This window comes from Peromyscus leucopus, chromosome X (genome assembly GCF_004664715.2).
Source record: "Peromyscus leucopus breed LL Stock chromosome X, UCI_PerLeu_2.1, whole genome shotgun sequence".
In the NCBI taxonomy this organism is placed as follows: domain Eukaryota; kingdom Metazoa; phylum Chordata; class Mammalia; order Rodentia; family Cricetidae; genus Peromyscus; species Peromyscus leucopus.
In genome coordinates this window covers 54,997,574-55,022,226 of record NC_051083.1, presented here as the reverse complement: position 1 = coordinate 55,022,226, position 24,653 = coordinate 54,997,574, and the positions used below count along the sequence as shown (strand labels likewise).

Below are 24,653 nucleotides of genomic sequence, written 5' to 3'. Positions count from 1 at the left end.
TCAGACAAACACATACTCTGAGCTCAATTTTCTCATTTGTCTTTTGGGCTTCATTATATAGCTACTTGTGAAAGTTGTTGTGGGAATTAAGTAAATCCACTGTTGTCATTTACATGTGAATTTTACTGGGGTTTAACCTTGGGCCCTTGTACATGTTAGGTAACTGCACTATCACTGAGCTATATCCCTAGATCATAAATGTAACACTATAATTAAATGTGCTCCAGATATTTTAGAAAATGTAGTTTTATTACTCCCTTCAAAATTCCTTTTTTCGTTTACTCATCTATCCATAGCTCTCATTTTCTTCTCAAAGATTTGTACTGTAGCCAGCAACATCTGCGTCACCTGAGACCTTGTTAGACATGCAAAATCTTTGGCTCTCTCTCAAACTTACTGAGTAAGATTGTGTATTTTAGTCATTCGCCCACTTAATTTGCAATACATTTAAAAGTTTGAGAAGTGGTACTTCAAAATGATAGCTAGATTATATGTGATGCTATCAGTACTAAACTAAGTAGATTCTGTTCGCCACTTGATAATTAGGGCAGGCTATCATGACCTAAAGTTGTATTTTTCCCCTTTGCTCAGAACTTTCCAGTGGCTCATAATTTCTCTTCAAGTAAAAATTGAAACTGTTATTACTTACAAGGTCATGTAGGGTCAATCCCCTCACTATTTTGACTTCACCTCTTGTTCCTTTTCCTATGTTCTTATTAACCCACCCCTACTGGCTTCTTTCTGTTCATCGAACGTGCCAGACATGTTCCCAAACAGAGACCTTGAATTATTTCCCCCCTGCCTAGAGAAATCTTCCCCCAATTAGGTGCTTCAAATTTTTATTTAAATATTCTATGAAAAATTTTAAGCTTGCATTGCTTCTTCTTCCTGTTTTACTTTTCTCCATTACACATTTGAATATTGGATAAATTGCACATTTCTGTATTTATTTACTTATAGCTCATCTATCTTATTAAAATGTAAATTCCATACATGGATGGGGATCTCATTTGTTAATTACTGATGTCAAATCAATAACCCAGTGCCTGAAACATGGTAGATTCTCAAAAAAAGTATTGCAAAATAAAAAATAAATATAATTGTTCACATGTACATACTAATTTGATTGTCATATCATTCGATCTTCAAAGAAGGCAAACAGTATTGTTATTGTCTGTGTCAACAGATCATCCATAGTTAGACAATTTTTTCATAGTGTTTCTAGTCTTAGACTCCATGGAAGTCCTTTAGTCTTAGAAGCATGCCCTATTTTCCCCAACTCTCAAACATCATGTCCTCAAAACACAAGACACAACAATGGATATGTTAATCTGTACAGAAAGAGGAGTGCTATGATTCTGCTTTGAGGAATTGTCCAATGCAACCAACTTACTTACAGCTTTTGTTGAAGACATTAGAAACTATTGTCTCTTTGTTCTACTTCTCAACAGCAAATACTAAAGAGAATTTGAGAAATCTGTATTTAGCTGGACTATGGACAGTATTCTAGCTTTAGATTACATTATCTATAAACCAAAGCCCATAAGCACCAAAATATTTTCAGAAAGAAAACAGAGTTAGAATTGAGAGTGCAAGGCTCAAGTCATATTTTGGCCACTGATTAGCTATGAGACATCAGCAGTCTTTTCCATCCTTGACCTTCTTCCCCACCTCTAAAATCAGTGGGTTGCAGAGCTCTGAGTAATACGTGGCTCTCAATCTCTCTGGTTTTGTACTCCGTAGATATATTTTCACTGGAGAAATCTATGGGAGTTAGACAGCACTCTTCTGCACTTTCTGCCCCTTCTTCCTTAGCACTTAAGGAAGCATCTGGTGTTCAAGTGTGGATGTGTTAATATGACAATCTACCGCACTCTCCACATGTTTCTAAATCTAGCCAGGGGGATAAAAACTCAGAGATTAGCTCAGGATCATTATGACTAATCATCTGTGACATTGCCATTTGTAACCATGGAACTAATTTTACAATAGAAGAAGCTAAGTACTAAACAGCTAACACTAAAGATGCTTCCAAATGTTGTCTTTCCTGCCCCTGGGGGAAAATGAGCTCAGGCATAACAGAAATGTGAAATCAGTTCTAGTCTCAGATGCCTCCAGGAAACCTTCCCTATCTTTCCTTGGTTATTTGGATTAGTCTCAGATGCTTCACTATAAAGAAATTCTTCCTTTAGTCTAACAAAGTTTATCATGCTAAAGTTCAATGTCATTTCTATCTTTTATGTTTAAATCTGGGTTTTGAGCTGCATGTGATGGCACACTTCTGTAACCTCATCACTCAGGAAACTGAAATTTGAGAATTATGAATTTGATGCCAGTCTGGGCCATATAGTGAGATATAATTTATGCTTGCCCTAAACCCTACACGTAGACATCTTAGATAACCAATTAGGGCCTCATCTAGGAAAGACTGATTTTTCTTTCAGCATTTGTTAATCAGTCTATAGCTGTGGGTGGGGTCCTATGAGACTTCCCCCAGCCATATTAGTATGTCAACTGGTAGTCATTGTTCAGGACTTGTTTAGCCTACTATACTGTTGAGATTTCATGGGTGCAGTTTCCCTGTCCTATATGGAAGACATAATCACACAGTCGACTTTCTGGTTCTCTGGCTCTCATAGTCTTTCTACCCCTATTCTGTGATATTCCCTGAGCCTTAGGTGTTTTGTTACAAATATATCAAGTGGAGCTGGGATTCCTGCTATTATTTGTTCTCTGTATTTTGACCAATTGTGGCTTTCTGTAATGGTCTTCTTCTGCTGCAAAAAGAGGTTTCTTTGATAAGGAATGAGAGCTATATACCTCTTTAGGTATAAGGATAAGTATTAAGAATACAATTAGAAAATATACTGGTTTGAGGAAGTGACAGTAGTAGATTCTTTTCTAAGATCTATGATTTCACTAGTCACTGGTAGTTGGTTAGGCTTACAGTACCAGGCATGAATTCTTTTCTATTGAGCAGGCCTTAAGTCCATCTTAAGGTGCCTGTTGGTTACTCCTAGTTTTTAAGTGCCACAGTTATACCTTTGGAGATATCTTGCCATGATTGTCCTTTTTGTGTTTGTAGGAATCACAGCTAGGTAGGACACTTTGGTTGCTTTTTCTCCCTTTACAGCTTGCATAGCATCTTCTAGTACCATGTGAGCTAGTACTCATGGAGGAGTCTTTCAATTCAGTCAGTTAGATTCTTCCAAGTACTGTGTCTGAAGTGTGTGGTGTCTTCAGCAATAAGGACTTATCTTCAGGCTCTGAGAGATAACCAGTGGCAACAGCAATAGCCTATATTTTTTGGGGAGTCTCTTAAGACTCATCCCCTAAACTAGCAATTTGAAAGGAGGTTTTCTAATCCTATTATTCTTAGCTTTGTTCCTTCCACAGTGTCTCAGATTTCCTGGATGTTTTGTGTCAGGAATTTTTTAGATTTAACATCTTCTTTGACTGACGTATCAGTTTCTTTTAGTGTGTCTTCAAAGCCTGAGACTCTCTCTTCAATCCCTTGTATTCTGTTGATGATAATTGCATCTGTAGTTCCTGTTCACTTATCTAGATTTTCTATTTCCAGAATTCCCTCAGTTTATGTTTTCCTTATTGCTTCTATTTCCATTTTCAGGTCTTGAACAGTTTTATTTGTTTCCATCAATTGTGGTGGTTTTTTTTTCTTGTTTTTTATTTGCTATTCTTTAAGAGATTTATTGACTTCCTCCAATTTTTGGTTGTCTTTCCCTTGATTTTTTAAGGGAGCTTTTCATCTCGGCTTTAAGGACATCTATCATCACCATAAAGTTTCTTTTAAGGTCGTTTTCTTGTGCTTCAGCTGTCTTGGAATATTCAGGGCTTGCTGTAGTGAGATGGCTGGGCTCTGATGGTGATGTTGCCCTGGCTATTGTTGTTTGTGTTCTTACGCTTATGTTTAGGCATCTAGATTTGAAGTGATTATAGGTCTAAGTGCTGATTTCTGGATTTGTCTTTGTTGGATGAGTATTTTCTTCCTTGGTTTCTGTTTCCTCTCTGATCTTCTTGCTGCTGAGGCCTATGGTCTAGTTTCCACTCATGTTGGGGGCTGGATTTCTGATAGACTAGATGGTCTCTGTTCTGGCAGGCAATTGCTGCCCAAGTTTGGGGCTGCAGTTCTGGCTATGTGCATGACTTCTAGTCTGGCTCAGGGCCCTCTGGTGTTCAGGATGCTGGCCTGGCTTCTGGTGGAGTAAGAGGCTTCTGCCTGGTTTTCAGGGAGTTGGCCTGGTCTCTGGTGTTCAGGATGCTGGCCTGGCCTCTGATGGAGTGGAAGGCTTCTGCCAGAGATGCAGGATTGGGTATGGTGAGGAGGAGGGGAGGGGCAGTTGGAGTTATGGTAGATGAGCACAGGTGGGGTGAGGACTAGTCTTACCTGGGGTTCAGGATGCTGGCCTGGTCTCTGGTGGAAGAGGAGACATCCGCCAGAGGTGTGGGCAGGGATGTGGTAATGAGAGGAGTGGTGGTTGGGGTTATATTGAGCAGGCAAGGGCAGGAAGGAGGGGTCTTACCTGGGGTTCGGGATGTTGGCCTGGCCTCTGATGGAATAGGATGCTTTCTTCCAAGGTGTGGGCCTGAATAATGTGACAAGTGAAAGTGCTTACTTAGACTTACTGCAACTTGATATGCTATGTTTTGTTGATATCCATGGGAGTCCTGCCCTTTGCTGAATAGAAATAGAGGAGGAGTGGGTTGGGGGACACAGGGAGGTTGGAGAGAGGGACTGGGAGGAGAGGGGGGAAGAAAAACTGTGGTTGAGATATAAAATAAATAAATTTGAAAAAAAGATAATTGCTTAGTAGGAAGTTTAATAGATGTTCATCTATCAGAATAACAGAAGTATGTTCTCCCCTAGGGCCTATGACCTACCCAGTCACAGGTTCTTGGCCCAGTTAACAGTATCAGACAAGAGTTCTTTTTTGTGGAGTAGACCTCAAATGCAACCAGGAAGTGGTTGGTTACTCTCAGAACACTTATGCCAGTATTGCACCTATGGGCATATATTATCTGGCTAGTTATGATAGTTTGTAGGGTTCATAGCTGAGTAAGATTGTTAATGACTTTTCTCCCCAAGTAGCATGCATAGAAACTGCTAGCATTATGAAAGGTAGCCAGTAGGACCAAAGCTTCCAGGCCAGTACTAGCTTGGTTTCTCCATGTACTATGACTGAGGAATATGGTATCTTTAGCAATAGGGTCTTATTATTGAATTCTGCAGGGTAACCAAGAGCAGTGGCAATAAACTGTGTTGTTTGGGGCATCTATTGGATCCCATTGACCAAGAACTGGAATGGAGGTAACCCCCACCTGGTACTGGGGTTTTTGTTTGATCCATATGATACCTTATGAGGCATTCTCCCCTATTAGAAGATGACTCCAACTAAACTCCTTTTAGATGTGTTAAATAGACATTTTAGGAAGCACCCATAGTGTAAGGTTTCCATATGGCCATTTCAAAGGTTGTCAGTGTTAATTATCCCTCCCTACACTCCCTCCTCTACCTTGTCTTCCCATTCACTATCCCTCCTAACCCTTCCTGACCCAGAACACATTCTTTTAATATACTTTCCATTTATATGTGTAAAAAAGAAAGTAATTTTTTTTTTGGTGCCTGCTGCTGGGATTTTTGTTGGCTAGACTATAGCTCTTGTGGAGTATTATCATCTCTGGTGGTATAACCTGATTTAAACTGCATTATATATTCTATATAATTTTAGGTAAACACGAGATGATTCCTTATGGATATTTCAAACATTTGTAGTGATGTTTATTCCTCCTCTGTCTCTCTCCTTCTATGTTGTATTCCATCTCCCCTCCCCAACTAAGTCCCCACCCCATTCTCCCCTTCATATTATCACATTCCCCTTTGTAGAGCTGTAGAGCTCCCCTATACAGTCCTTTTCTATGGTCTTGTTTTTTGTGGTTAGCCCAGGTAATATCTGAAGAATATCTGTACATCTGAAGATTTGGGCCTAGGATCCAGAAATAAGAGAGAACTTGTGGCATTTGTCTTTCTGGGCCTGGGCTACTTCACTTATTTTCTAGTTCTATTCATTTATCTGAAATTTTCATAATTTTATTTTCATTTATCTTTACAAATGAATAGAATCCTACCGTCTATATGCACCATATTTTCATTATCCATTCATCAGTTGAAGGACATTTAGGTTCTTTCCATTTCCTAGCTATCGTGAATAGAGTAGCAATGAACATGGCTGAACAAGCATCTGTGAAGTAGGATGTCAGCCTTTTGGCTATATGCCAAGGGATGCTATAGCTTAGCATATGGTAGATTTAGTTTTAGCTTTTGAATTATTTTCACACTGATTTCCAGAGTTGCTATACCAGTCTGCAGTACCACCAACAGTGAATATGTATTATTCTTTCTCTTCATCCTCACAAGCATTTGTTGTGAGTTGTTTTCTTGATCTTAGCTATTCTAACTGTGATTGATTGAAATCTCAAAGGAGAGGATTATTATTCAGAATATATAAAGAACTCAAAAAATAAAAAATACAGAAAACAAATGACCCAATTAAACACTGAGCTATTGATTTGAGCAGAGAGTTCTCAAAAGAAGAAATAAAATCAACTAAGAGATATCTCAAAAAAAGTATTTCTCATCCCTATTAATTTGAGAAATGTAAATTAAAACTACTTGGGGATGTCATGGTACTCATAGTATCTTTTAAGAATGATGTCTTGTCATGTGAAGCATCAATCTATATCATCTATCACTCTAAACATATATATTTATATATACATACATATATAAATAAAATTGTCAAATGATTGGGGAAGCATAGGTTCAACTGGACATCTCTTGTCACCAATTGAAGTTTCCAGTACCAGGAATGGGTTATATCTAATAGAGTTGTTGGCCAAATGGGCCCCATGGGAACCTCAAACAAACAACCCAAACTGTTGCCAAATTATAGGGTGCTACCCACAAAGTGATGGCAAAGTCCTAATGCTGAAGATGAAACCTATAAACTCATTGAACATGGAGAAGTTGAGATGGTGCCTACACAGAGCTTTTACCCACGGGTGCTAGTGTCTCTGTTACAGGAAGGTATTCTGCATACTACCAAAGGAGAAATGTAAATACCAACCCAGCCACAAACCCTTTGATGTACAATTGTGTCCTGCCTGTAAGATATGCTTTTGGGAGTAACCAAACAATATCTGATTTGACTTAAGTCCCACTCCACAAGATGGAACCCTTACCCAAAGCTGTTTAGGTGATCAAGAACCTGAGACTAGATAGCCCAGTGACCTAGATTCAAACTAAATACTACTGTTCTACTAAAAGAGCATGGTAGTACCCTTATTGACGTTCTGCTATACTTATAGATCAGTGCCATCATCAGAGAAGCTTCCTCCTATAGCAGATGGGAACAAATATAGAATAAAACGCACACCCAGAAAATATGCAGAGAGTGGGAAACCTTGAACTACTCAGCCCTAAACAGGATATCTCTATCAAATCCCTCTTCATATACCCAGCAATAGTTGGCCAAGAGAAAATGAACTCAATGGCATCTTTAGTGGTTCCTTGTTTTATAATGTCATGTCAGGGCTAAAATTATATTTAAATATACATGTACATACATATATATTCTCTCCTTTTACCTTACAGGTCCTTTCTGTATATATAGTATGGCTTCCAGTTTGGTGGTTTTTTGTTGTTGTTGTTGTTGTTGGTTTTTTTTTTTTTTTGCTTCCTGAGTGTGCGAATGAGTTATCTCTGCATTTATATGTTTCTTGTGCCTTTTCTTGAGCTCTTTTCCTTCTGTAATTTTCAACAAGAGGAAGAAAATAAGGTGTATGCATGTATAAAAGTATTATCATATTGATATACCATTCATATTCTACTGTTAACATTATGCCATAAACCTCTTCCATGTTTCTTCAGTATTTTTCAATCATTTTAATGGCTATATAATAACCCATTACATTAAAAATGTGTTAGTTCCCTATCATTAACTTTAAGAAAATACTCTACCAACCTACATTGTTCTTAATATGTAGTTAAATTTCGATATGCATAATAGAAAGAGAAGCAATGACTTCACAATAATAATGAATATATTAAGAGAATCAAGAAGCTTCTCTGGCATTCCTTTCCTTCTTTTTTATACTCACTACTTTCCATACTGGCTTTGAACTCCAGCATCATTGCTGCATTTTGGATATCATATGATGTTTGGATCGTTCCTTAAACCTTTCAAATGGGAAGAATGGGACATAACTATTAGCTGTTTTCTGAACTGACATCTCAGGGAATGTGCAGTGTAGGCTAAATGTTTTTGTCACCATTATGTTAGGGGTTTCTTATCAAGCAATGAATTCTTGTCCATTCTCCTTTTGTCATCATTGACATCCTATAAGCATTTGTATGCATATGTTTCAAATGCAATGTCTAGTTACTCTTGGCTTTGCTGGCTAAGACCATCTATACTCTTTACTGGCCATAGATAGCAGAGAAATTCATTTAAAATAATAGTTTGGAGCCAGATATAGTGGCATATTGTGACATATCTGTCCTTGTGAATCTGAAGCAGGAGGGGTATGAGTTCAAGGAGAGTTTGGGCTACATAGACCTTCTCTTAAAATAAGGAAATAATGGTTTCATTTTCTCAAGTCCTGTTTCTTTACTGGAGTGTTTTTGTGCTTCTACCTTGGTTACTGGATTGTTGCACACACATGCTATTTTAGTAAGTTGCTTTAGCTGAAACCATTCACATCATTGGTATTCCCTGTCAACAATAATAAAAACAACAACAGCCACAACAACAAAAAGCCCCACCTTTTGGTACTATAAATTGAACTCAGGTTAGTGTATTATAGGCAAATGTTCTAGCACTGAAGTATATCTCCATCTTCCCTTGATATTCTTAATACAACCAATACTAAGTACAATCTAGGCTCTGGAAAATGACCCTTGGCCTTTTGTTGTTGTTATTGTTGTTGTTTTTCTCTCATACAAACAGAGGGAAAACATAAGCATTCCAGAGTAATCATACTCTGAAGAGTTAGTAATGCAGCAGTGCCCTTCACTGGCTCTCCCTTTCCCCTTATGAAAATTGAAAACAAGTATTACCTGCCTAATTCATGGAATGAAAATGATTCTCCATGTACTTAGGAAGCAGTGGAAGGGAGACCCTCACCCTGAGCTTTTCCTTTGTCTGCAGGGCTACCTGAAGCAGTGCCGGAAGAGAAGGGACATGTTCAGTGATGAGCAACTGAAGGTCATCTTTGGGAACATTGAAGACATCTACAGATTTCAGATGGGCTTTGTGAGAGACCTGGAGAAGCAGTACAACAATGATGACCCCCACCTCAGCGAGATAGGACCCTGCTTCCTAGAGCATGTAAGCATCTTACGTTGTTCATTTTTAAAGAAATCATAGGGAGCAACAGAAGGATGTATGAGCTTTCTGGTTCTAGTCAGCTATGATGTACTGGAATGGGGTATGAGTTCTTATATGACTGATTTTTTGAACCTTCATCTTTAACCAGGTTAGGAAGATTTATAACTTGTTTAGGATTATTTTTCTTTGCTATTATACTCTCTTCTCTCCCCAACCTTTTAGGAAGTTATCAAGAGGATTTTTTTTAACTTCTCTTTTCCTTTCCTGTTGGGCTCAGCTTCTATAAGACCCAGTATTTGGGGAGGAATTCAATATATTCACTGCATAATTTGAGAAATAAGAGAAGGTGTAGTTCTCAAGAAAGTCGTTCCTGAAAGGTATTGAAAGGTCAGAATTAGAGTATGAGAAGTGTCAAGTATAACAAAAGGGGCCATGGGCTTAATGTAAACAAACTAGTGAGAATTTGGGACCTGTGTCTGAGGTTACTGGATAACTTTAGCTCTATCCATTAACCTATTTGAACTTCAGTATCTTCATGTAGAATGTGAGAAGAATTTACAGTGCTACCTTTGTGTTTTTCTCTTTTGTGTATCTTTCATAAACAATTTAATCTAGCTTTTGATAAGGTACTTTTAATTTATTTTATTATTTTATGGGCATGGATATTTTACCTGCATGTATATCTCTGTACCATGTGTGTGCAATACCCAAGGAGGCTAAAAGAGTACTTCTGATCCTGGAGTTACTGATGGTTTTGAGCCACCCTGTGGGTGCTAGGAATTGAACCCCAGTCTGCTGGAAGATCAGCCAGTGCTCTGAACTGCTGAAACATCTTTCCAGCCCTGTAAAGTATTTTTTCAAGAAATAATATATACATGTGTATCAAAATTCAGGCTATACAGAACAAGTTCCTGGGGAGATCTACTTTGTTTATGGGAATGTGTGCTGAAGGGGTCTTCTAGACAACTCTTATATTCAGTGATTTGCTAAGAAATCTGAAATGTATATAGCTTATCAATGGCTGTGCTTTGTTCTAATGAAACAACTAAAACAATCAAGAAAAGAAAAAGAGAACACCTGACAAAAGATTCTAAGCATCATATGAAATGTCTCAGAGAAACTAAAGATTCTGTATCCTAGAGTTCATGGGGGATTGATTATACAGGTACCCTTTGTTTTTGTTTTGTTTTGTTTTGTTTGTTTGTTGTTTTTGAGAAAGAGTTTCTCTATAGCTTGGGAACCTGACCTGGAACTCTCTCTGTAGACCAGGCTAGTCTCGAACTCACAAAGATCCTCCTGTCTCTGCCACCCAAGTGCTGGGATTAAAGGTGTGTGCCACCACCGCCCAACTTACAGGTACCCTTTGTATATCACATGCCAAAATTTCAGAAGAAAAGCAAATATTTTATATGAACCACATTGTTTCTTCTGTCTGGGCACAATGAGCTATTGTGAGCAGGGCATGGTAGAGATCCATGTTGGTATTCAAGTTCTATGATGCTTGTGAAGGGCGAATTTTTCAAGTAGACCCTTCTACATATAGCACTCTCAGACCTGATATGATAACTCTTCTGCACAGTATAGTAACTGGTTCAGTCATTTCAGATAGGACTTGAGTAGTTTTATAAATATTAAACATGTGCATGACCTAATAGTTCCATTCCCAAAATTACAGCTGAGAGATCTAAAATGAACATGCACAAAGCTGTTGTGTGTGCTGGAGTGAAGTCAGAGCAATAAGAAAAATCATATGGGACATTTTGCTCTTAGATATTACATAAGAGCAGGCTAGATATACGTAATTTATAGCAACACATAGATATCAATCACATGTTGAGAAATCAGACCACAGATCAAAGTTCTCAACTAGAGGTTTCCCTTTGCATTGTCATGTGTATTATTAGCATTCTTTGTCTCTGCCTACTAGATGTCAAGTATCATTTTCTTGTCCACCAGTTATAACAACCTAAACATTCTTCATGCATTGTCTTATGTCTCCTAAAGGACAAGAAGACTCATTTTCTTTCATGCTTTAATCTTTTAATGTTGTTAATTTGAATTGAACAGTTTTCATATGATAAATGAGTGTTATGAAGCTGGGATAAATACTTGATAATGATAAACTATCCATTTTAAATATTGTTTTGCCTTCAAAAATCACATTGTTCTGGAATGTATTTTATCAGATTTACTTGGGCATAACTTATATAAGATTCCCCAATGAGAATTATATATTGCATGAAGTTATGTAACTACCATTATAACCAAGAAGTGGTGGCACATGCCTTTAATCCCAACACTTTGGAGGTAGAGGCAAGTGGATCTCTGTGAGTTCAAGGCCAGCCTGGTCTACAGAGTGAGTTCCAGGACAGCCAGGGTTGTTACACAGAGAAACCCTGTCTTGAAAAAAATAATAAAATATTTCTATCTCTACATCAAAGGTCTTATCCTTCTTTTATATTTTAACCCCAGGTTCCTTCAAACATTGATATGCTTTCCATTATCATATTACTGCTTTTTCTAGAATGTTATATAAATGAAGTAAAATAATAGGATCTTTTGTATTTGTCTTTTTTCACTTAACATAATGCCATTCATGATGTGATAATTGTACTAGTAACTGATCCTTTTTTATTTGTTCACCAGTTAGTGGATATCTGGGTTGCTCCCAGTTAAAACACTTATAAAGATCCTATGACTATTCCAGTGTAAGGTTTGGCAAGAACATAAATTTTTATTTCGTCTTGGAAAAGTAACTAAGATTAGAATAGCTAGGTTGCATGTACGTTGCAAATATTTCCTTAATTTTATAAATATAAAACGTTTCCAATGTTATATTATTTTACATTTCCACTACTAATATTATAAGTATTTCAGGTGCCCTATATAATATATTTATTAACATTTGATATTATCAATTTTAAAAGATCTGCCATTCCATTAAGTAGAAAGTGGTATCATTATGATTTTAAAGAATTTTTAATTAATTTTTTAGGTGAGCATAAAAAACAATGAGTTTCATTATGGCATTTTCATACATATGTCTTATTACACTTTGTCCTAATTTGCTACTCTCTCTCCTTGTCATCCCGTGGGGCTCCTGTATCCCTCTGCCTGATTTCTTTCCTTCCTTCACTTCATCTACCTTTCGCCTATTATGCCACATGTATTCTGTTACCCTCTCTTTTTCCATTTCCCCTTAAGATATCTCTGACTCATCTTATTATCTGCTTTCTAGTTTCATGTCCCCCCACATATAATGTATGTGCATATATATGTGTGTTTTCATGTGTATATGTATGTATATTTATACATGTATGCACATATATATGTGTACACACACATATGTACACATTTCCTCATATAAAATCAAGGTTCATTATATTAGAGGAAAGCATGTTTCACTAAGCTTATTTCACTAAGCATAAAAGATAATTTTCAGTTTCATCTATTTTCCTATAAATGTTCTGTTTTCATTTTTATCACAGCTACCTAAAATTCTATTCTGTATTAGTGCCACATTTAAAAAAAAACATTCATTTATTGATGAATATCTATATGGATTCCATTTCCTGGCTATTGTGAATTATGCAGAAACAAACAACAATATGCAGGTAGCTCCATGGTATGTGCCATATTGAGATAAAGGCCTTTAGGTATACCAGCAAAAAAATGCAACTACCAAGTGACCTAGTGATACTATGGTTACTTATAAACCAGCAGTGAATAACAACTACTTTCTTCACCTCTTTACTAGCATTTTTTGTTATTTGATTTTTTTTTTAAAAAAATGCTTTTATTTATTTTTGAAAATGGCAAACAATGTCTTCTTTTACCAACTGGTTATTCAACAGCATGCTCTTTGGTATCTCAGTCCATTTTATGCTGTTATAGCACGATAACTTATACAGAAAAGAAATCTGATATAGAAGCTAGAAATACCAAAGCATAGTCCTGGCACAGAGTAGGGCAGGGGTCTTCTTGTTACATCATAGTATGGTAAAGGACATAGGAGCACATGCAAGACAGAAAAGATTGAGTCAAACTAACCGCCACTATAACCAACCCACTTTTGCTATAATGGCATTTTAGGAGGGCAATGAGGGAACATGGAGGCTCTTAAATATCCCACTTCTTTATTTTGAAGATTTATTTTTATTTTAAAATTTATTATTTAAAAAGTAGCAAGTAAAAAAAATCACATACTATAATTAACAAGACCCAAAGACTCTATAACACAATAACCTTCTTAATAATATTATAATGCCAATTAATTTTCAACATAAATTTTAGAGTGTGCATTCAAATCATGGTATCACATGATACCGAGACACAGAAAAGCTGGGATTAGGTTGTCTGGGCTTGCTTTTTTTAATTTAAATTTTTTATTTAAGATATTTTTATTCATTTTACATACCAACCATAGATCCCCCTCTCATCCTTCTTCCTGCTGCCTCTCCATCCCCACCCCATCCTTTCCTCCAAAAGGGTAAGGCCTCCCACAGGGAGTCAGCAAAGCCTATTACCTATGGTGGGAAGTCTTGCTCAGTCTTGACGCAAGGGGGAGGGACTTGGTCCTGCCTCAACTGAATGTACCAGGCTTTGTCTGGGCGCTCTTATGGAGCAGCCACAGTATCCTGAAGCTAAGCTTGTTATATATATATATATATATATATATATATATATATATATATATATATATATATGGTTGAATCGTGAGGTAGGGTTATACAGTTGAACAGAGATAGGTTTAGCTTATCTCAATAGGAGCAGTCTCTTTAGGAGAGCAATATTCAAGCTGTAAATATCCAGGGAGAGAAAGCTACAATGGACATTTTCTGCACACACTGTCAACATTCACACTTGGACCAGAGGAAGGCATGGGGAAGGCATTGCCACTCCCATGGGTATGAGGCGTTGGGGTCCTTGTGGTCATGTACATGTCAAACAATACATACATTCACTCAGGACTTCTGTGGCACCCTACACCACCCCTTTACTTATACGTTCAGAATTTTTCTATATGCTTAGTTCAGAAGCAGCGTGCTGCCATTCTTGACACCAGACTTTAAGGATGATGGAAAAGTAAGAACATAATAACTTTTCCCCAGTAAAAAGAAAAGGAATAGTTTCACAGGTTAAAGAGATTGAAGTCTCAAATTGTGTCAAGGATTGTTTTTGCAGTATTAACAGGGGAAACCAATCTGATCAAAAGCATTTTGCTTTTCTAGGATGTGCTGACACAATTGGGACATATCCACGCTGTTATTATTGTGGGTACAAACACACAGGAGGTGGATCCTAATTAATTCCCTATTATCCTGTCAAAATCTCAAGACTCCAACCCACTCTGAATAGTTGAACAGAGCCTATTGGGACTCCAGGTGGTTAGATCAATAATCCCCCAAACAGAAGAACATATTAGTATAGGTTATGGCTTCTGCTGTGACTGGTTTTACCTGCATGTACACATCAGAAATAATAGCTGTTGCATTATTTGAGTCAGGTTGTTAAAAAAGTTGGTAGCATTTATTTTTGTTTATATTTTTATTTTTGAGTTTGTAATATAATTACTTCATTTATTTATAGTTTTATTACATTACCCCCCTTTTTTCCCTTCCTCCAAACCCTCCCGTATACCTCTCCTTCCTCTCTTTCAGACCTATGGTCTCCTTTTTCATTAATTGTTGTTACATACATATGTGTAAGTGTATATACATATATATTCCTAAGTACATAAATACAAACTGTTAGTCTGTATAATGCTACTTATATGTATGTTTTCAGAACTGACCATTTGATATTGGATAGTCATTTTTCTGTGCTCTTCCTTGGGGAAGAGTATTTCTCCAGCTTAGTTTCTCCATTCCTTAGTTTCCTGTAGTTTTTTGTGTAAGATTGAGACATAATGAGCTTTCTACATTAGCTTCTTTATTATTGTACTTATTCAGCTCATATTTAGGCTGTCATGTTGGTGAAACTTTATGGGTGTAGCTTCTGATATTACTAGGAGACAAAAATATCACACCAAACTCCAGATCCTCTGGCTTTTACAGTGTTTTTGCCCCTGGTTTTGTAGTGATTCCTAAGCCTCAAGTACAGGGGTTGTATTATAGATGCATGTATTGAGAATGAACTCCACAACTCTACAGTTTGATTGCTTGTGGTTCTCTGTCATGGCCTTCATCTGTTGCAAATGGAGGTTTCCTTGAAGATTTCATTTAAACTATCTATGTATATTTATATACACATGTACATGTATTATAGGTTGTCAGTTATACAAGACAGAGGATAATATTCACAATATATAAAGAACTCAAAGTAAAAAAAATCAAAACAAAATATGACTCATTCCATAAATGACCCTGGGACCTGAACAGAGAATTCTCAAAAGAAGAAAATAAAATGTCTAATAGATATCTCAAAAATGTTCCTTTCCCCTAGCAGTTAGGGAAATGCAAGTCAAAACAACTTGAAGATTTTTCTCTTACCCCAGTCAGAATGACAAAGATCAAGAAAACAATTAATAACAAGTGCTGAGGAAGATGTGGGGAAAACAGAACCCTCATTTATTGTTGGTGGGATTGAAAATTGGTCCAGCTACTTTTGTAATCAGCTTTCCTCCATGGTTTCTGCTTCAGTTCTTGCCTCCAGGTTTCTGCCTTGAGTTCCCTCCCAGACTCTCAGTATTAGAGGAGTGTTGTAAAATGAAATAAACCCTTTTCTCCCCAAGTTGCTTTTGGTCAATAGAAACTGTAACTAAGACAGTGTGTATATGTTTAAAATTGTAATACCTATTCTTGTACCTCTCTGAACATACAGTAATAGTCAAATAGCAACCAAGCACCCTTTAATTATCAACCAATTTAGGAAGTAAGGGAACTCTGATAGTACTGTATGCCCCAAGATATCGATTACTGTGTTCATGAGTGGACAGGAAAAATGAGAGTGAGACTAGTGACTGTTATTGGGTTGATAGGTCAAATGTGAAGGAGGGGAATGGCAAAAGAAAGGGGAGGCAGTAGGGACAAAGGAGATGAGGCAGTTTGGGTTAAAGACAGAATGATAAGGTAGGAATACCGGAATGCAGTGAGACAGAAATCTCAGACTCACAGCCCCTCTGTACTTTGTGAAAGCCTATTAAAAGGACAAAATGGAGGGAATGAGAAGAGAAAGAGAAAGAAGAAGAGAAGGGAACAAAACAGTGAGGGTGGGATGGAGGAAGGGAGGAAAATTGAGGTAGAAAGAGGGGAAATGGGGAAAGAGAGGGGGAGAGAGAGCTGAGGAGAAGGAGAAATGGGAAAAGGGAGAGAGAAAGGAGAACAGAGCTGGCCTGCTAAACTGACATTAGGTACTTATTAAAGGAGGAATGAATGTGAAGGAGACAAGGCTAGATGGGAATGTAGAGTCTGAATAGTCTTCCCTGTTCCCTTCCTCCAGTCTCCACACAGTGTTCTGCTCCAGGCTTCCAGATTCCAGTCCTACCCTTTGTGAACTCAGATCACAGATATTGGTCATGGATTGAGTCACACAATATTAGTCAACTTTCTGGGTGGCCTTTAAGCATTCCATTTGACAGTAGTGGACCTTCTTTGAGCAGTCCTTCCTGGTGTCTGGTTCATGGTTTGGATTCTGTATCTGTATTCTCCTGCAAACTCTGCTTCTGGCCATATTTCTTCTTTGCTTAGGAGAAGCAGGACGATAACTCAAGACCAACTTAGGCTATATATTCTGAATGTTAATTTACTATATTTTCCAATTGAATTGTTTGAAAGAGCCCCACATCGCCCCCCAGAAATGCCAAGTATAGCAGTTTATGAACATATTTGTTGGCTTCTGAACAACATCTTCTAGCCTCAAAAAGCTATTACCTCCAACCAAGCAAGGCAGAGGGAACAAACAGCAAAAATTGTGCATACTGACTGTTTGCTCTCCTTTTAAAATACAACAGTGCCAATTTCAACTCCCCAGACATCTCACTGAGTGTCAGTATGGGATAAATCCAGTATTATGTGCCATGAAATGTACAGAACAATCTGTTTGATGTTTCCATCTAATCCTCAAAGATGTTTTTGCCTCAGTTCTACGTTCATCTGGCTCACGCCAGGTGCTATTTCCAGGCCTGATCCAGGCTTAAGGCATGGAATCTGAGAAATCTTTTGATCTTTATCAAAGCTCCCTTCTGAGTAATGTGCTTCTTTTGTTTTTCTGCTTTTAGAATTCTTTCAGTTTTGTGTGATCTTTTGGTGAACTCTGCTTATTATACTGGAGATCACTAAACTTCTTGAACCTAAATATTTGTGTTTTATCCCTGGATATGGGAAATTTTCAGCCACTATTTCTTTAAATGTGCCCTCCTACCCCATCTGTTTCTTCTTCTAGAACTTGAGTTTTGCAAATATTAGATTTCTTTATTATATCCTATGGATCCTGTAAACATTTTTTATTCCTTTTTTCCCTTTTTTCTCATCTGGTTAGTTTCAGGTGATCTGTTGATACATTAATTCATTTTCTGCTTGATGTTGTTTTCTTTTTAAACTTTATTTTAGATCAGTAAATGTAGTCTTTGGCTCCAAATACTTTATTTGGTTCTTTTTGTGTTTGTTAAAGTCTTTAACTTTTCATTTTGATTTTGTACTGTTTTCTGATTTTGTTAGTTGTTTGTACTTGTTCTCTTAATTCATTTGACTTCCTCCAAAGAATTATTTCAGATTCTTTGTCAAACAATTTATGGATTTCCAACTTGGGTGTATTTATACTTTATTGTGTTCCTTTGACTGTGTGTTTTACAAGGATGGTTTTTTTTTTTTTGAGATCTTTATAGTCTTGGAAAGAAGAATATGCCTTTTAAGAAATATTTCCTCCATCCAAAATTTGTGTACTGGCTTAGATAAGGAAACCCTTTCCTCTGTTTGGGATAATGGAAGTGGTAAGGTAGGGTGCATTTCTGCACTAGACACAGTGTTACAATGTGTGAGAGCATGTCGTAGTTCCATGTCTTAATGAAAAGACTATATTGTTAGTTCACAATACTGTATTGACAACAGCAAGAGCTGTGGAAGGTGCATGGTGGCTTTCGGAACTCTTGGGGTCCTTATCTACACAACTGTGTCTATTGGCTAGGTATCAGTGGTAGAATCAAACACTAGGGCTAAAAATTGAAGGGACATTTTTAGACATGTGCATGGTGGCAGAGACAAACTGTGGGTTTTTCAAATCATGAGGTCTTGGATGAGTGACAATAGGTTGGGTCAATGGGGTATACATTTGTTATGCAAGCTTGATTGCACATGGCAGTGGGGCTGGAGCAGGGGGCATGTTGGGTGATCATGGACTCATGCTTGGTAGTTATTCTGAGTCACAGAGACAGAGCATCCAAGAAAGAAGTAGCTAAAATAACTATAGGGAATAAAGGTGGTAGCTTAGGAAACTTAGAAAATGTGACAGCTGGGTTGCTAGGCGGGGATGTCTCAAGTAGGAGCAGTTCAGACAGTGCAGACACCTGGAAGGGAGAACTCTTGTAAATCAAGGATCTGGAGAATACTAAAGCTACAGGAATAGGGCCTTGGGTTAGGACAACTGTAGCAGGAATTGCTTACCTCTAGGAGATGGCTTAATTCTAGGAAAACAAGATGAGATAGAGTGTATTATATACCCAGAGAATGAGGAGGCAAAAAATACCTGATGTAAACAAACAAACTAGTCTCTGGAGCTTTTATTGATAAAGGCTGGAGTCAGGCTGTTGCTATGTTAACAGTCAGTTATCTCATCAGCGCGAGCCTCTAGGACTGCCGGGATCTGCTGGAGAACTCCTCTCTCCAATTCCTCCCATGCCCTCTCTCTAACACCTCCCATGTCCCCTCCCAATTAATTCATAGCCTCTTTATTATTATTGTTACATATATAAATAAGTGCATAACTGTGTGAACACAGCATGCTGAGTCAATTTAGTTAGCTTGTGAGTTTGATTTTAGGACTGGCCACTTTTTCTTGGACAACCTAGGGGGCTCATCCCTAGGGGAGGCTAATTCTCTCTCTCAAGCCAAAGGGAGCAAGTAAGCAGCAATCCTCCATTGCTTCTGCTTCAGTTCCTATCTATAGGTTACTGACCTACTTACATCCCTGCCCTGACTTCACTCAGTGATATATGTTACCTGGAAGTATAAGATTAATTAAATCCTTTCTTCCCCAAGTTGCTTTTTTTTTTTTTTTTTCGAGACAGGGTTTCTCTGTGTAGCTTTGCGCCTTTCCTGGAACTTGCTTTGGAGACCAGGCTGGCCTCGAACTCACAGAGATCTGCCTGCCTCTGCCTCCCGAGTGCTGGGATTAAAGGCATGCGCCACCACCGCCTGGCCTCCCAAGTTGCTTTTGAACATGGTGCTTTATCATAGCAATGTAGAAACCCTAATTAATAATATATGCCTCAGTCTTGTGTAGATCTTGTGCAGATTACCAAAGCTGCTGCATAAGCCATATCACTCTGAGAAGATAGTTAACAATTTTTCAAATATTTTAATAGAAATAGAATTACATCACTTTCCTCTCTCCCTTTTCTACCTCCAGCCCCTCTCAGTTACCCTGCCCCCCCCACTGCTCAGTCAGTTTTTGTTTTTTGTGTATATATAGTTTCATGACTGACCACTTTGTATTGGTCAACTAGTAAGGTGGCTCATACCTGGGAGAGGCTAATTCTCCTTCTCTACATAGTCATTAGTGTCCTATAGTTCTTTGTCTGGGGTAGGGGTTTCCTGTGAAATTTTACCCCTTCCACATTAATGTGTCCAATTGTATTGCCATTGTTCTGGACTTTTTTATGCAGCCATTTCTAAGAAAGACTGTTTTACAGCAAACTTCCTGGTATTCTGGCTTTTACAGTCTTCCTGCCCCACCTTCTGTGGTGGTGCTGAGCCACAGATGCAGGAACTGTGATGTAGATGTATCCGTTAGGGCTGCATTCTCCACAATCTTTTGAACGTTGCACTGTATCCAGTTGGTATTTTCGGTGATAGTCTCTCTCCATTTGCTGTAAAGAGAGACTTCTTTGATGAGGGGTTAATAGCTACACTTATCTGTGGGTAAAAGGAAGAGATTTAGGATATAGTTAAAGAATTGAGTTGATCTAGCAAAGTGGCAGAGGTAAATTATTTTCTAAGGTCCAAAATCCAAGCGTAGATGGGAAAGGTGCTCTCCAGATCCTACCCATTAATGAAGAGCTGGTAACAGTTGTAGCTATTGGGGGAGGGAGAATCATTCTTTTGGAGTTTGGAGAGAGAGGGCATTTGGAGAAGAAAGTGGGGAAGATATAGGATAAATTGAAAGGGAAGAATGGAGGGTAGATATTTTCATACTTCATTGTATACATGTATAACATTTTAAAATAATTTAATTCTACTAATCTCTATTGCAGTTTTATTTTAACAATGAAAACTTCATGTTTCAGTGGGCCCATGTAGCTTAACGACCTAATCCAGGGAATTTCAATCTATTTCTCTCTTTCTTCTTTACAGTTTGAAATCATTCAGTCATCTTTCTATGATCTCTTTTATCCCTATGTACAAAAGTATGATGTATGTACTTTTATACATCAACATATATTTTGATATCTGTATGCTGACTACTTTCTTATTTTTGTAAGTCACTGATACAGATTTCATTTGATCAAGTACTTCCTTTTGTAATAATAGTTTTGTGACAAAATTCTTCATTGCTCTTATAAGACATATGCTATCCTAGTCTCTATTATAATTTTGATTTAAATCCTTAACTGTTTTTGGATTGATTACTTCTGATAAACTATTCCCATTTCATCTGCTTCTGTTTGCCTCTGGTGATCCCCAGTAATTTTGTAACCAACCTTTGCTATATTACCACCACTTAGGTTTGTATACTGAGGTCTACAATGCCTTCATTTCTTCCTCCATATGGTTCAATCCTAGGGTACATTATAGGAAGGGAGGTTGATATATTTCTAATAGGAAATCCATTGAAGTCTTATTACTAACACACTACTTTATAAACCATCAAGTATCACCAGAAAAAATTGGAGTAATTGTTCTACATATGTACTTCCTTCCGCTCCCTTAATATTTCTAATTCACTAGAAAAAAAAAGTGGATATTAATGCTCAGATATTTTATTATGAGAGCATATAAAGTAAACAATACACATTTAATAAGCATACATTTTATGTATCCATTATATTTAATAAAATATTGAATAAATTTATACTTTAGTAAAATTCAGTGAATATTTAATAAAAAATAAATTTATGTTGTTTCCTATAAATCATATTATCTACAAATAAGAAACCCTGAAAACTGTTCATCTCTGCACTTACCATTTCTGACATTCTCAACAGAGACTTTGCTAATATGAATGGATTGCTATTTTTAATTCTTACTACCCATTTGTGTGATTTGGGGAGTACAAAAAACAGCAATCCAGTTGCAAAGCATTTATTGCTCTTTAATCAAAGAGTAGTGAGGTTTTTATCTTGTGAAATGTATATTGAAGTGTAGAATCAGGGCTCCTATGACAGACTTAACATTCAGAGTCACTGTCCTAAGGTGAGCTAGTAGTATCTAATCATTAAACATTTTATGTCACAGATTATGAAAGTTCCTGTACTTCACTACTCATTCTTAAATTTTATGTGAGCCTTTTGTATTTTATTGAATTATTTAGTTTAATTTAGAAAAGTATTTTAGAGATCATTTAAAATTAAAAAACTAATTTACTTAATGGTTTTAATTTCAATTAGAATTTAAGTTATTTTGTATTTTTATTTAGTTCTTCAAGAATGTCACATGAAGTGTGATCATATTTACCTTCTGTTTCCCCCCACCACCACCAACTCTTCCCAGATCAACTTTCCCATTCTCTTCCCACCCAAACATTGTATTCTTGTTTTTCCTAATCAAATTGTGCTGCTCAGTATTCTTAAATATGTGTCCTTCCACTGGAGTGTTGTCAGCTTATTAGTTGCTACACTCTTAGACAAAACTGACCTTTACTCTCCTAGCAGCTAACAATTGCCAAAAACTCCTTGGCTAGCGGTAAAACTTCTTGTCCAGCTCTTTTCTCTGGGGCTTGACATGGCTTGGCTTGCATGCTGTCACAACTGCTGTGAGCGCATGTGTACAGCTTCCATAGTGTGTTCAGAAGGCATTGTTTTCTTGTAGTTATCCACTGCCTCTGGCTTTTACACATTTCCTTTCCATTTGTCTGCAGTGATCCCTGAGCCTTAGGGTAAGGAAATAGTAGTATATAAAGTTCCACTAAAGGTTGACTATCCTGCAGTCTTTTATTCTCTGTACCTTGGCCAGTTATGGGTCTCTGTGCTGACATTCATCTAAAAATACAAGCTTCCTGATGAGGGTTCGGAGATTAATTTACCTTTGAATCTTTAGATATGCTTGTTTCATTTGGAATACCCATAGAGTTCAGGAAATTATTAAGGGGCCAGGGAGAGGGGTTTTCAGGGCTACTGCTAGAGAAGGTAGTGGACCAGTAAGCGATAAATTGGTGTCAGTGAAGGGACGACAGGGTAAAAGAGGAAAACTGGGAGTGATAAATATCATTAAAGACTTTTCCAAAGTTACCATAGATGCTTCCTAAAATATATCTATACATGTCATAAAAATAATTAAAATGACATTTTTCTATAAAGGGGTGAAAGTATCCCTTCTAAGTGCCAGAGGCTAAGAAATGCAAAGCCCAGCCCCAGGAAAGTATTGCTTCTTTTGGAATTGTTGGCCAGTGAGTTCCCCAGACCCCCAAATATCACAGGGTATTGCTGATGCTTTTGGTTACCTTCCAGAATTTGATGGTATACCCCATTGCTGAGGACAATACATTCTTTAGTCATAGAACACAAAGTAATCAAGCTAATACTGACTTAGAAGCTCTGTCCTCATTAGCTAGTTTTCATGGAGCTGGAAAGTGCTATACGTGCTACTGGAAGATAAAAGTAATCATTGGCCTTACTCAGCCGCGAACCCTGTGACCTAAAATAATGACTGTCGGGACGTCTCCACTGGTGCAATAGTGACACAGGTGTAAGGGGGTAACCAACAGTTTTCTGATTGTATTTAAGTCCTGTTGCAGAATAAAATGCATGCCTGGAACCTTTATAGCACCAGAAACCTATGGCTAGACAGATCATAGACCCTAAGAGAAAAATGGCCATTGTTATTCAGATAAATGGACATAGTGTTAAACCAACTCCTAAAGACTTATAATTCTTACTTTAAATATTTTAATAATAAAATTACATCATTTTCCCCTTCCCTTTCTTCCCTCTAACCTCTCCCATTTATATCCCTCCTTGCTCTATCTAGAATTCATGGCCTCTTTTTCTTTAATTGTATATATGTATATATTCCTAAATATATAAATACAATTTGCTCAGTGTGTATATTATTACTTATATGTATGTTTTTCAGGGATGCTCATTTGGTACTGGATAACCAATTGGATTATTCTTCCCTATGGAAGACTATTTCTCCCACTCTCAGCATTCCATAGTTGTCCGTAGTTCTTTGTCTAGAGTTGAGACCTTATGAGCTGTCCTGTGGTGACATTGTTTCCCAAAATATTGTGCACCCTAATAAACTTATCTGGGGTCAGAGAACAGAACAGCTACTAGATATATAGAGGCCAGAAAATGGTGGCACACAGCTTTAATCCTAGCATTCCAGAGGCAGAGATCTGTCTAGATCTCTGTGAGTTCAAAGCCACACTGGAAACAGCCAGGCATGGTAACAAGAGCCTTTAATCCCAGGAAGTGATGACAGGAAACAGAAAGGTATTTAAGGTGTGAGGACGAGGAACTAGGCTGGTTTAGCTTTTAGCTTTAACATTTCAGCTGAGAAGTATCTAGTCTGAGGAAACAGGATCAGCTGAGGAATTGGCAAGGTGAGGAAGCTGTGGCTTGTTCTGCTTCTCTGATCTTTCAGCATTCACCCCAATAACTGGCCTCAGGTTTGATTGTATTAATAAGACCTTTTAAGATTCATGCTCCACTGTCCCCCTTCCATGTTAGCATATTTATTGGTACTATCCTTGTTCAGATAATGTTTAGGCAGCCATGTTGGTGAGACTTCATAGGTTTAGCTTCTCTGACATTTTCATGTGGCATACTCTCACAGAAAACTTCCTGTTCCTCTGGCTCTTAAAATCTTTCTACCCCCCTCTTCAGTATCCCTGAGACTTAAGTGAGGGAGTTGTGTTGTAGATACATCAGTTGGG

At 37.5% G+C, this 24,653-nt stretch overlaps 1 protein-coding gene across 11 annotated transcripts in view; it reads left to right on the top strand.

Moving 5' to 3' along the window:
* The window catches only part of Arhgef9 (Cdc42 guanine nucleotide exchange factor 9), a 161,668-nt gene that overhangs the window by 93,387 nt on the left and 43,628 nt on the right, over nucleotides 1-24,653 (top strand). For all 11 annotated transcript variants that reach the window (XM_028861411.2, XM_028861419.2, XM_028861417.2 and 8 more), the window contains one exon: nucleotides 9,225-9,404. In XM_028861411.2, coding sequence (XP_028717244.1) covers nucleotides 9,225-9,404 — 180 coding nt within the window. The remainder of the gene's footprint in view (nucleotides 1-9,224; nucleotides 9,405-24,653) is intronic.